General features: G+C 38.4%; 2 protein-coding genes across 3 annotated transcripts in view; one reads left to right on the top strand and one right to left on the bottom strand.

Moving 5' to 3' along the window:
- The window catches only part of LOC103023707 (centromere protein P), a 102,979-nt gene that overhangs the window by 52,737 nt on the left and 36,248 nt on the right, over positions 1–13,994 (bottom strand). The gene's annotated exons all lie outside the window — the stretch shown is intronic.
- Positions 2,647–9,937, top strand: omd (osteomodulin). Of its 2 annotated transcripts, none has more exons than XM_007229604.3 (3): positions 2,647–3,024; positions 6,461–7,437; positions 9,144–9,937. In XM_007229604.3, the coding sequence occupies exons 2-3, from the start codon at positions 6,486–6,488 to the stop codon at positions 9,335–9,337; spliced, it is 1,146 nt and encodes a 381-aa protein (XP_007229666.3). In that variant the 5' UTR covers positions 2,647–3,024; positions 6,461–6,485; the 3' UTR covers positions 9,338–9,937. The 2 variants fall into 2 exon arrangements, with proteins under 2 accessions (XP_007229666.3, XP_007229665.3); XM_007229603.3 differs by having other exon boundaries at positions 6,457–7,437.

The raw sequence follows: 13,994 nt of genomic DNA, 5'->3' as shown, positions 1-13,994 counted from the left end.
TTAAAGTTCCTGGTGCTTGCAGTTTTGCAGAAACCTACTATTCAGCCACACTAATCAGAGCTCACAAGCAGAAACAGTTACAGAGGAAGACTAATTTTCAAACAGTCTTGTTTACTGATGAGTGTCATGCAACCCTGGATGGTCCAGATGGATGAAGTAGTGGATGATGGGTGGAAGACCACCATGTCCCAACAAGGCTGCGACGTCAGCAAGGAGGGGGCGGAGTCATGTTTTGGGAGGGAATCATGGGGGGAGAGCTGGTAGCCCCTTTAGGGGCTCAGCAGAGTTTCTGACTGACCACTTTCTTTCATAGTACAAAAAGATGCATGACAATGTACCATCTCATGCTGCAAAGAATACAAAAACTCACAAGTTAAATGGACGCAAACATTATGAAGGAACCAATGTTAACATGTAACTTGTCCTCTTAAGATGTTTTTGATTGAAACAGCTTTTGATTTTAGTAAATGTGACCACTTAATGCTACCTTAGGTTTTTACAACCTATACAAGGTTTTGAAACTCAATTTGAAACAGTGCATTTTAAGGTTTTTATATAAAAAAAAAATGCTGTTATCATTGGGAGGTTTGTTTAATAACATTGGTTTATACCAATGCAGCAAGTCCTCCTCTGGTATTAGTTTAAGCAAACTAAGTTTTTGTCTATTGTTGTAACTTGGACGAAGATCAGAACACATTTAATGACCAATTTATGCAAACTTTTACTTGCAACTGTATATGTCTATAAATGTCTATAAACATGTATCCATATAGCCATTGTTAACCAATCCAATGTTAATGGACATAAAATGTTACTGTAACGTCTAAAACCTAATACCTAATTTGGTATTGATGTTTTCTAGAAATGGGACTGAATGTCAGTATTTTTGGACAGACATGAGGTTCAGAAGCTACAACCAGCAACAGTTATAAAACAGCAGTAATTTGCATCACTGCCAGCTTTCTTTCATTCCTTATGTCACTGTGTGGATACTGAAACCTTAGTGGTTCTGTTAAGTCATTAGTAAAACATACGCAGACAGCAGCAGAATAAACATTGCTGTTGACACAGTCAGTACTGAGTGAGGTGTCTAGCCAAACTGAAGGAAAAAAGAGAGAGTCATTAAAGGCAGTTAAGGGATCACTCTGAAACTTTATATAAACTGGAAAATCTGCATATACTGTCAAGACCTGGAATAATTTAGACTAAAAAGTCATGTTTGTTTGATTTTAAGGAGATTTTTTTATGTCTCAAAGCAATGACAATATGCTGATCAATGAACTATTCCTTTATTTGTCATTTAATACAGTAACATACAAACATTTGAGCAGGCCTGGTCAAAATATTGGCTTTTGTGAATAACCTTCAGCTTGCTCCTCTTAAGGTAGCACAATGTGGATACTAAAGTGTGTTTAGGATCATAAATCTGCCGTAGAAGCAAATTCTTTATTTTTTTTAACAGTATATTCACAACATGTGTATCTCTTGATCCTAGTCTACAAACTAGCTTTTGATATTTGAAGTAACATCGATGCACTGTTGTAAGTCGCTCTGGATAAGGGCGTCTGCTAAATACCTTAAATGTAATGTAAAATGTAATGTATCAATATTTGTGTTTACTAGGTCTGTAAACGTATTGGATGGAGCATAATCATTCCAGAGAACACAGTTCTACTGCTCCACAGCTTTATGCTGCGGAATTCAACCCCTTTATCTAACTCATTCCAGGCATTAGGCATGTAGTTATAGTACAACGGCACATCTGGGTTGGAGAGCAGTTCACAATAGAGAGAGTCTTCCCCACTCAGCCCTTCACAGACGCAAAGCTCACTCAGGATACTGAACCTACACAAACGAGTGTAAGATGAGTTCAATAACTTCTACCAAGCAGGTACCTAGTATTATATTGACTGTATTTTAAACAATAATTAGATAAATAAACAACTAAACAGCTAGCTAGTAGCTAGAAATGGCCATGAGTAACATTTACAGTTACACATGTTGTATGTAAGAAATTGCTCAATATATAAATCACATTCGTAGTTAAACTGAGTCATTATAGAGTCTAAATTTAGTTTTTGTGGCATATTTTTGGCATACTCGTCCACGCCATGGTAGTAATCAGATACCACACGCCTGCTCCTCCGTTGTGACTTGTGACGTTGTGCAGTTAATGTTAGTATATAAAGCACACATATGAATACAAACACTCTACTTTTTTAATGAATTGAAATGTCCTTCCACTGTAAGCTAAACTAGTAGTTAAATTATCGGTTATGATAAATGACCTGGCTAAAGTAGGGAACCTGTCCAGGAGAAAAGTATAGGCTTGGAGTCTTGTTTTTTTTTTTTCAGTCAAACTCACTGCCAATATTTACTCACGTTTTATTCCGTATGTTTCCTTAATATCTGATAACACATTTTATCTACTACTCAATGGTCCACAAACATATGGACATACGGTGTATGTGGGTGCATGTGCCACTGTGCCAACATTAAAATATAAACTGATGTATGGTTAGTATTTACCATCATTCATAAGAACTGCTAAATCAGAACCCGATGACCAGAAGTTCCTGTGCAGCTGCAGTCCAGCTTTAGAATCAGTTTTATTGTTCACACGTGAAAAAGCACACTTAAGTTCTTTCGATGGTCCAATGTTTTGTCTGGAAAGTGTAGCCTCACCTCTGCTCAACAAAAGAGGAAAGGAAAAAAGAAGCAGCAGATGAGAGCACAAGACTGGACTGAGGTCACTGAGCACATGGAACCCAAGGCTTCCAGGATCATTTCCCCAGCAGAGAGGCAGACCTCAGCCTCGCTCTAATGCATACAGGACCGCTGCGAGGACAAAAAACAGCCGGGCCGTATTTCAGCTCATCTGAGGGGGAAAAAAAACATCCCCAGTTGCCTAAAGCAACATCACCCAACCTAAGAGGATCCCCCCAGTGCTGCTGTATCTGGCTTTCATCTACAGGCAATCAATCGCACCACTGATACCTCCCAGGGAGAGTAACTCATATACAGGTAGGGTATAACCACTTCCTATGCTCAATTGCACAAGAGTGCTAAAGGTGGAGGGAATGCATGGCTGTGCGTGAGAAACCGAGAAACTGAGAAAGTTATTGGGATATTGGAGAAACTGAGAATAACTGGTTATTTCTATGCAGTAATTATAAATTATAAAAAACTGGGTTAATTTAAAACAAAATAAAGCATAATTTCACATGATATGGTCATTTAAGACTTCAATAATTTCAGGCATGAAAAAAGTATTTTAAAAAACTAAAATATACAATATAAATGATCCAATTTTCTTGAATATTCTGACCGCCCTAAAGTGGTCCTGCTTTCATTCTTTAAAACAAAAAAAGAGCCAGTTATTCACAAACTGAAGCTCAACCATGACATCCATAAACAGTAATTATGTAATTATGCAGCATTTGAAACTGTGTACACAGTGGTACACTGTGCTGTAACACTGCTTATGTACAACCCAAACAAAAACACCTGTTGTTTGTGTTTTTTTTTTTTTTTTCATTTTTGTTTATACAGTAGAGGAAGCATCTTTCCTTTGTTTTCATGACTGATGGCATTTCCCAATTCTGACTGTTCTATAATACACTGGACTACATCTGATCATCTGTATGAGACTGCATTTTAATAGCTGACAGTATTTTTAACTTAAAAGTTGTATAATCATATTTACAGCAAAACAGTTCATTCTTGTCAGTTCTGGCAGGCTGATGAGAAATCAGTGCTCCCACATTCCTCATCTTTTACTACTGCTTTCACTCACGTTTATGCAGGTCAAAACTCCACGAAATTCAATCATGCCTGCTGCTCCTACATTTACTCAACCCATGGCTTTAATCATAGTCTGCTCTAATAAATATATGCAGCAGAGAAAATAAGTTAAATATTTGATACACTGCCGATTTTGAAAGTTTTTCCCTACAAAGAATGGCGAGGTCTGTAATTTTATCATATGTACACTTCAACTGTGAGAAATAAAATATAAACAAATCACACTGTATGATTTTTAAATAATTTATTTGCACTTTTATTTTTGGGCTCCCTCCAAATATTTTCTACTGCGTTCTGGTCTGGTCTAGGCCTTGACTGGCTAGACCTTGAAATGCTTTTTTAGAGCCACTCCTTAGTTGCCCTGGCTGTGTGTTTTGGGTCACTGTAATGATGGAAGACCCAGCCAGCCACTAAGAGAAGAAGGTTTCCATCCAAAATCTTGCAAAACATGACCCCATCAATCCTCCATTCGAAATGGTCGGCTTGCCCTTTCATTGAAAATCACCCCAAGGTCTGATGCTTCCACCCTCATGCTTCACAGTTGGGACAATGTTCTCAGGGTTGTACTTATTCTTCTTCTACTTTCAAACAAGGAGAGTGGAGCTGATACCAAAAAAGCTTTAGTTTGGTCTCATCTGACCACATGACCTTATCCCATACCTCCCCTGGATCATACAAATGGGCCATTGGCAAACTTTAAACAAGCCTGGACATGTGCTGGTGTGAAAAGAAGGACCTTGTGTGCCCTGCAGGATTTTAGTCTATAACAATAAAAATTAAAGAATAGTCTTTGTAGGTGGGAAAAAACAAAAGTGTATCAAATACTTATTATCCCCACTGTATAGCAAAACATTCTCATATTGTATTAGATTATTAAGACCACTTCCTTATTTTAACACTTAATTCACATAATTCACTCCATGTCCATGATCACATAGGAGTACTTTGTAGTACTTTAATTACAGAATGTAGTCCACAGAAATGTAGGTTTCACTGCGTACAATATTGTCCCTTCTTCAGTGGACCACCACAGAGCAGCTATTATTTTATTCTTTAGTTATTATCAGCACTGCAGTGATACTGGCAGTGTGGTGTATGAGGTGTTAGTGTTGTGCTGGAAAGACTGGATCAGACACAGCAGTGCTGCTGAAGTTTTTAATCACTGTGTTCTCTCACTGTCCTCCAATCTATAAGACACTCCTACCTACAGCTGCTTCAACTTGTAGATAAAGTAAAGTCAGAGATAGAAGCTCTGAACCTGTTGGGAGACACTGCTGTACCTTTGTGGTGGTCCTGTGGGATCCTGACCATTACAAAAACAGGGTGGAAGCAGTAGGATGAAGTAGACAGAAAAAAGAAGGACTACAAGATAGAACTACAAGATGCACCTTTATGGTCAGTGGAGTGGATAAAAATGGACAATGAGACAATAATCAGTAAATTATTCAATTAGTAACAGAACTAGTTGTGACATTCCTAATTCTTGTGCTTTTAAAATAAATGTATGCATTGCTACTCCAGGCTTCCAGTTGTGAAAGAGTGGTTTTACTGTCAAACACTTGTGGGCATCACATGGCTCTTTGAAATATTTGCAGCAGCTGGATTAGATTATTCAGAGTCATGGACTTTACAAAGAAGAACTGTAACATTAGAACTGTAAGTAGCTCTCTCTAAAAGGGTTTATAGGTGCATGGTGTGCATAAATTAATTGTACTTTTTAGGGCTGCACAATATATAACACAATATTGTGTTGTTGTCCTATATAATCTTTGTCCAAAAAAATATAATAATTCCACCCAGACGAAATCAACAGACAGGAATGAAACTTGGTGGGTAGTCGTACCAGACTGTCATGAAGAGACTCAGAATTGCAGTCATTTTCAGTGAGGAATCCCAATGACTCAACCTGCCTTGTGCAGAGGCACCTGGCATCATGGTGTCTGATACAATTTTGTTTAATGCCAGATCACCTTTGGTCTTCATTAAATGCCCTTTGAAAGCACAAAGGTACATTAATGAGGTACTACAACTGGTGGCCAAATCTTTTCTATAAAAAACACATTCTGGTGCACTATTCCTACAGGACAATGCTCCTCCACATGCTGCTGCCGTCTCAAGAGACTTCCTTGAAAACTGCATCCTTAGACCTCCTGAATAGCATTGCAATTCCATGCTTCCTTCTGGGTGCAAACTATTGTATGTATATTTAATGTATATGGCTAAATAAAAAAAAACAACATTCTTAGTCATTTTTAAACTATATTTGCAGGCTCCGAGTGGTCCAGTGGTCTAATGCGCTACCACTATGAGCAGGAGGTTGCAGGTTCGAACCCCCACTCATGCAGCTTTGCCATTAGCTGCCGGCGCCCAGAGGGAGCACAATTGGCCCTGCTCCCTCCAGGTGGGTCGATGGCGCTCTCTCCCCATCACGATTAAAGGTGGCGCCGGGCAGCACAAGGCGTCTGTGAGCGGATGAATCGGAACCTGGCCGCTGTGCTTTCCTCCGAGTGCGCTAACTGCTCAGGCAATGATTCATCAGCAGCAGCTCGATAAAGATACTGACACAATATATTGCGCAGACCTTGTACCTATGCTGGTCAACATTATATCTCTAGTCTTTCTTCTAATTCCATTTCTTTCCCTCTGTTTCAGACAGACATCAACAAGAAACAACAAGCCAAATGATGAGTCTTCTCTGCAGACGGACAATACAGACAATATTCATACTTGTTTTGCTTACTGAATTACAAGTGCTCTGCCAAGATTATGAAACCAACTACGATGACTATGACGTAGAAGAAGAGTCACAGCCAGAGGTTCCTTTCCTGGTTGGACCTCAGGAATCTGATAATACTAACACAGTTGAATCCTACGAATGTGCCAGAGAGTGCATCTGTCCATACTCATACCCCTTCGCAATGTACTGTGACCATCAGAAACTTAAAGCCATCCCAGATGTTCCGAGTCACATCCATCATCTGTACCTTCAGTATAACGAGATTGAAGCCATCACTTCCAAACCTTTCACCAATGCGACATCCCTCAGAGACATCAATCTAAGCCACAATAAGCTTCAATCTTCTCGCGTAGAAAGGGAAGCCTTCACCACACTGAGACACCTCATTCATCTCCACCTGGAGCACAACAACTTGGAAGAAGTCCCTCCATCTTTGCCCAAAACTCTCCAGAGACTTCACCTTGGCTTCAACAAAATCTCCAAGATCCCAGCAGACACGATTCAGAAACTAACCAGCATCACGGTCCTCGACTTGTGCAACAACAGGCTAACCGACGCTGGCATCAAAGGAAAGGCCCTGTCCGGAATGAAGCACCTCATGCAGATTAACATGTGCAACAACAGGCTCAAGTCCATGCCGTCGGACCTTCCAGAATCCTTGCTGCAGCTCTCAGTGGAGAACAACTCCATCAGCTCCATTCCCGAGGGCTACTTTAAAAAAACTCCCAAAATCCTGTCTCTCAGGGCAGCGCGCAACAAGCTTAAGGCAGTTCCTTACAATGCCTTCAACCTGTCCAGGCTGATGGATCTGAACCTGGGCCACAACCAGCTCTCCAAAACCTTTTTCATTCCCAAGACCTTGGAACATCTATATCTCAATCACAATGACTACAAAGGTACATTAAAAACTACATTTAAAATCATTCATAAAACATCTTCAGCAAACTCATTGAACTCAAAATTATATATTGCCAGTCAGATAAATGCTTCACAGAAAAGACATGACAATTGGTCCACCCAACTTTATGGTCTACCTGTACCTTTTAAAGCTTATCAATTTATTCTATAGCCTTTTATTTTTGTTTACCAGATACTCAGCCAAGTAGATTGGGAAGTATAAAAGAACACTATTTCTTACTGCTATTTTGAGTTTTTATTCACAGCAAACAGTATGAAACCAAGATATGTTTTTTTATCTGCTCATCTTATTTCATTTATTAATATACAGTTCCAGTCAAAAGTTTGGACACACCTTCTAATTCAGCCCAAGTCATCTAGACGGTGCAAGAACACATAAGGAATCATGTAGTAAACTTAACAAAAGTGTTAAATAAACCAATCTGAAGCACTTAGTTGCTTTTACCTGGGGGGGGGGCTGTTTGTTTTTAAGGCTGGTAACGCAAATGAACTTATTCTGTATTTCTTTCCTGCATCATAATGCTTTTGATGGTCTTAATTGACCTTAATTTATTCAAGTCATTTTCTTTATTTAGTTAAGTAGTTCTTGCCATAAAATGGATTAGAACATTACTCAAATAGGGATATTCAATGTATACCAACTCTACCTCCTCACAACTTTACAACTGATGCTCTCAAACACATTAAGAGACAAGAAATTCAAGTGATTAACTCTTGACAAGTTCAGCACAGCTGTTAAATGAAAGACATTCCAGGTGACTCTCTACCTCATAAAACTCCAGCCAAGCTGTCATCTAAGCATCAGGTGCTACTTTCTGAAGAATCTAAAATATAAAACATATTCTGTATTGTTTAACTAATTACATGTTTTTCTTTAGTATTTTTCTTTTGTATAAATCTACAATAAAGTTTTTTTATTATTATTATTATAAAAAAACACAGAATTTAAGGTGTCCAAACTTTTTGACTGGTACTCTACATCCATTCCTGCATATTATGACTTATTATAACACATTCCAAAAAATAAGTTGCCATGGCGCAGTGTAGGTTTAGTAATGAGGTTAAATAAAACTAAATGATGGGATTTTAAACGTGTTGTCAACAGCTGCTAAAACAATTAATTGATATAAAAAAGCAGCATCCGAGAGCGAGACTTTGAGGATTATTTCAGGTTTTTAGCAAATCTAAACACTGGGGGTGTCATAAAATGAGGTTGTGTCAGTACACTTTTTTAATGCAACATTAGAGCAACATATGCTGCCTTTAATACCTCAATTTTCTCAGAAACACCCATGCATTTATCAACAAAACAAGGAAAAACACATGATTCACACATTACACAGAAATGGCTGCAGAAAGACAGGATAAAGGTACTGGACTGGTCTGCCCTTAGTCCTAACTTGTCCCCAACAGACAAAGAGCAAAGCATTTTAGACAGAAAACACATCAGCACATTTTAAATGTGCAGCAGGCCCAAAATATCGGCAAAGGTGTTTATTAATAAATGAAAATATGAAGGGCAGTGTTTTAAAGAAATTTTCCACACTGTACAAGCTTTTTGAAATTTGGGTTGTTTCCTCTTTTTTTCTAAATCTATTTTTTGCATTGAATATATAGTAATACAAATGGCAAACAATGACCTACAGTACTGATATATATGTTGATTTTGTTTTTATTATTACAGAGCTGAATGTTTCTCTTATGTGCCCATCAGTGGACCAGGACAACCCAAATAAGCTAACTTACCTTCGTATTGACAACAATAAGCTAAGAGGACCTGTGGACTTCCATGCCTACACGTGTTTCCCAAGGATGCGGATGATTTTTTATGGTGAACAAAAGAAACTCGAGGAGTACGAACCTTCAGCTAAAGAATAAACGTGGGAAAAATTCACAAGCTAAAACGCTCAAGCGATCTTATATTATTTAAAAGCTTCTCTAGACTGATGTTACTGATGAACCTAGGGTTTAAAAACTTACTGTAAACTAGATAATAATGATGCAAAAGTAAGACATAGACAGGGAAAAAAAAAAACAATATTGAGATCAACATTCAGTCTGTGAGTTTTTACCATCTCTTGCATGAGCATGATTCGAGTTTCTTGGCATGGAAATACCAATAGTTTTATATTCACTTTAGTTGTAACTAAAATAAAGACACTGCTTATGCTGCATTTAAATGTGTAGAGCTGCTTTAATAAGATACAGAAATTATTTGTTACAATGAGATCCCCCTGATACTGTATGTGCAGTTGTATTAGCATGAGCACAGGACTGCTTTTATGTACATTCCCAAAAATCCACAGCTTAATATTAAGAAAATACACAAAGCATGGCACTTCTTGGTGCAACTGTAAATGTACCATGTATATACACTCACTTATGTATAGGTTGTGAAAGCAAATTATTGTATTTTCAGAATTCTTTTGCATGAAAATTTTGAAATTAAGAATTAAAGTATCACACTTTCTGAATGTATATATGGCCTCTTTGCAAAGGAATCAAACCTTACCTAAGGCATCGAATTATTCATGTTAACTTAAAAAAACTCCCAAATAGACACACTAGTACCCACTTGTACATTATTTATTAGGTACTGATGGCCTCAAATACTTACTACAGATTTCTAATAATGAAGTATGTCTACCCTCTTTTCACGTGTGTGTCAGTGGACTGTGATCTGTTTAAAAATGGGCCAGACTGTTACAAAACCAGACAAAATATCCTTGCAGAGATTAAACACCTGGCAGCTCTATTCTGATTGCTCAGGGCCAGGGTTGGGTAGCCTGTGCTAGAACCATCAAACTGCCTCATCTTAGGTCCCGTCCACACGAACCCGGGTATTTTTTGAAAACGGAGGTTTTTGTCTCCGTTTTGGCCTTCGTCCACATGAAAACGGCTTCGGTCACTGAAAATGGAGGTTGTCGAAAACGCCTCCCAAGGTGGAGATTTTTGAAAACTCCGCTCCTGTGGAGCCGTGTGGACGGGGGAAAACTGAGGTTTTTGAAAACGCTGACGTCACACAGCGAGTCTGCGCATGTCTGCTTTTTCTTTTCGACCGGGAGGGGACTCTTTTCGGCGCAACAACAGCGAACTCCGGCCATTTAAAGCATATTTACACCCAGCTGATCCAACTAATGAACTAACTGCCCTCTCTGACCGAACAGCGTGGAATTACCCAGAACCAGCTTTAAACGCTGTAACACGTTTTATCAGTGTAGCTGAGACCAGTGATAGTGGCGTGTTCATCTGTTCTACACACTACTCTATCAGTATGAGCTTTAATTATACTGGTCCAGCACCACCCTGGATACACTGACAGACCAGCTACACCAGCAAACTCAAAATACATAATTTACTGTTACTGGAGCTCCTCATTCAGCCTGTTAGCTCTGTGGTTTTGGACTAACACTGTAATGCTAGATTTCCTGCTGCATCACTCAGCTCACCTCAGTGAGGGCAGATAGTTAGTTAATAAGCTAGTTGTTAGTTGATTAGTTGGATCAGGTGTGTTGTAATCAGTATAAACCAGTGACTGTAAAGCCTTAAACAGGGACAGCGCCTGGATCGGTTCTGTTCTCTCTGCAATGTGTGGATAAATAACATGTACACAGTTTAATTTAATGTAACTTGCACAATATTTTACACAGCGGAGGTAACGTTACTAAAATGCGCTGCGTGCAGTTTTATCCGAACCTCCTGACCAGAGGTAAGTTACAAACCTTACCACGAACGGTAATAAATGATGGGACAATAAAAAAAAATGTAGTTTTTGCTAAGGAATGACGAGAAAACCTTGCAGCGTTTTTGAGTGGTATGGTGCTTCCGTGTGGATGGGGATATTTCTGAAAACGCTGCTCGTGTGGACAAAGATATTTTTAAAAACAAAGACAAAAACCTCTGTTTTTAAAAAAAAATATCCGGCTTCATGTGGACGGGCCTTAGTCCCTTAGATGATGTTCTTGGTTCATCAACTGCATGATCATGCATGAGTTAATAGGTTAATACAGTTGCAACTGTAACATGACTGTCATGAGAAGAGTCAATCTGAACATGAGTCATGTTCTCAACCTAGAAAAAGTTATTTTTACCTGCTACAGTTTGTATTAAAGAGGCAGGCTTGAGGAGGGACCGGTTACAGTAAGAATCTTCCAGTGTTGGTCAGAAGGAGGCCTCAGCCCAAACCCAGAGGAGCAGCTGGTTTGGGTTGTGATCCTTGTTACTGTAGTGTAGTGAAAAATGGACATTGTGGTATTGCAGATATTGTGAGTGTTACGGCAGGGAGGTGCTGTAAGTTATGGCCAAAATGTATTTTAGAATACATTTCTTAATTAAGTTTGATAATATAATTTTGATATCAAGATGAACACTATATATTAATGCTACCGCCTGTGGTGTAGCTACATAATCACACACTGGAGCAGCCTACAATGTTCTGCTGTTTCTGCTTGGTTTCAGTGCAGTGAACTGACAGAAGCTCCTGTAATGAACATCAGTCAGATGTTGTTATTACTGTAGATCTCTTACAACCGCAGACCAATTTTTTATAGTTTGGTGTACCTTTAATTACCTTATATTGATTGAATGATACTCATAAGCTACTCCAAAATTTCTTATTATAATCATTTTTACATTAATAGCTGAAACATGTTGCTCTAATAAAATATACAGCCATGATTAAAACACTTGAAAATGAGAGGCAAATATCAACACAATCTAATTTACATAATCTCCTAAAAAGTCCGCATAAAAAATAAAATAGTCCAAATAAAATAAAAACAATGAATGCTGCTGTCAAGAATGAATCAAAACGCACTGAACCTTTTAATACAATAATAATGTGAACATACGTATCTATGACCCCATCCACACCTGGCATTAATATGCATTGTTGGTAATCCAATCACAAGCGACCAGAACAAAGTACTGGTGATACAGTTCTTGATGAACTGATTTAAATACCTTAGACACTAATTATTGGAACACAAAATTAGGTTGTTAAGCTCATTGACCCTTGACCTACATACACAGGTGAATCCAATTATGAGAAAGGGTTAAGATGGACAATTGCAAGAGTTTCTCTCTTTGCATCTTCTCTGAAGAGCATCAAAACAACTCCTTAATGACCTGAAAACAAAGACTGTTCAACATCATGATTTAGGGGAAAGATACAAAAAGCGGTCTCAGAGATTTCAGTTTGTTTAAGTAATTATGGCACACTTTCTGTAAATCCTATAAACCTCTTCTCACATTTCCAATATCACTGTGTTTGTCTGCTAGAAGATATATATTTAACTGAAACTGCTGATCTTAACAATCAATGATTCATAAAGGAAAATCATACAAATTCTCAGAAGCGCCCAAACTTTTTCATACCACTGTATATTAAAGGGGACATGAAACACTTCCAAGTATTTAGTTTAATTCACAAGATGTATTTTCACTCTAACAAATCTGATAAGTTTAACAGTTGTCAGTGAAGCGGAATTAAAATAATGAGCAATCTAAATGTCATTTTTTTAAGTAAGGGCAGCTCCATCTCAGCGCTGAAAGTGACGTCACGAGGTTGGTTCTCGAACGCCTCACTACTATAATCTATGAGTCTACCTTAAATTAATTCCTCAATAGATAATAAAATCCAAACCAAAACTCAATGCAGAGCGGGGGGGCACTTTTGTATTGCCCCTGGGTGTAGTAATACTGGTAGTAGTGAAATTTAATAGCGTGAGGAATGAGAAATATTTACTTTCACTTTCATACCTCGCCTCGGACAGCTGTTCTTCAGCGGGGGTGCGTTCACCCAGCAGAGCACCGAGAGGTACCGTTACCGAAACTGAATCACTGACGTGCAGTCTAAACACCTCTCTAATAAACTGGGGTGACGTACTGTTCCGTCTGCCCAGTATGTCCTGTACTCACATTTATTGCTTTAAGCTATAATGTTAAGAACACTTGCATAGATTGTTTGAGAATACTCGATAAACAGTATTTTTAACACTTCCACCTTGTCTCTATAGCTCATTAATCATAGTCATTAGGAATAATTCTGTGCTGAAAATAAAAAAGTCTAGTTGGAGAGAAGGCTAGACCCTCTGGAATAAAATGGCATTAGCATCCTCAGCATGAAAAACACTAAAGTCCTATCAGGACGGGGCTAGTTTCTCAGGGGGTCCAGGGGTAATTTTTTTTAAGGTGTTTTTATTCCTGTCCGGAACGACCATGTTTGCGTTTTTCTCAGACGTCCTCTGAAAAAATTACAGGCTGAATTACGTTTTTTACTGAACTCCATGGTCCTCAGGTAATTTTATTCCAGTCCAGACGCACATCTCTGAGTTTTCTTCACATCACGTTTAATAAAATAGCTAATAAAACGCGTTTCCACAGAGTTCCACATAGACACAACAGCGAGTGGAAATGGAGGTGCTACTGAATGCGATTTCGTGACCGAGAAAGCAAAAAAAAAAAAAAAAAAACTCACTGATCCTCCTGTTTTTTCAATTGCAGTCCGGATGCAAGAGTTTTATCACTGGGTAGA

This window comes from Astyanax mexicanus, chromosome 24, assembly GCF_023375975.1.
Source record: "Astyanax mexicanus isolate ESR-SI-001 chromosome 24, AstMex3_surface, whole genome shotgun sequence".
In the NCBI taxonomy this organism is placed as follows: Eukaryota; Metazoa; Chordata; class Actinopteri; order Characiformes; family Acestrorhamphidae; genus Astyanax; species Astyanax mexicanus.
This window is presented reverse-complemented; position numbering and strand designations above follow the sequence as displayed.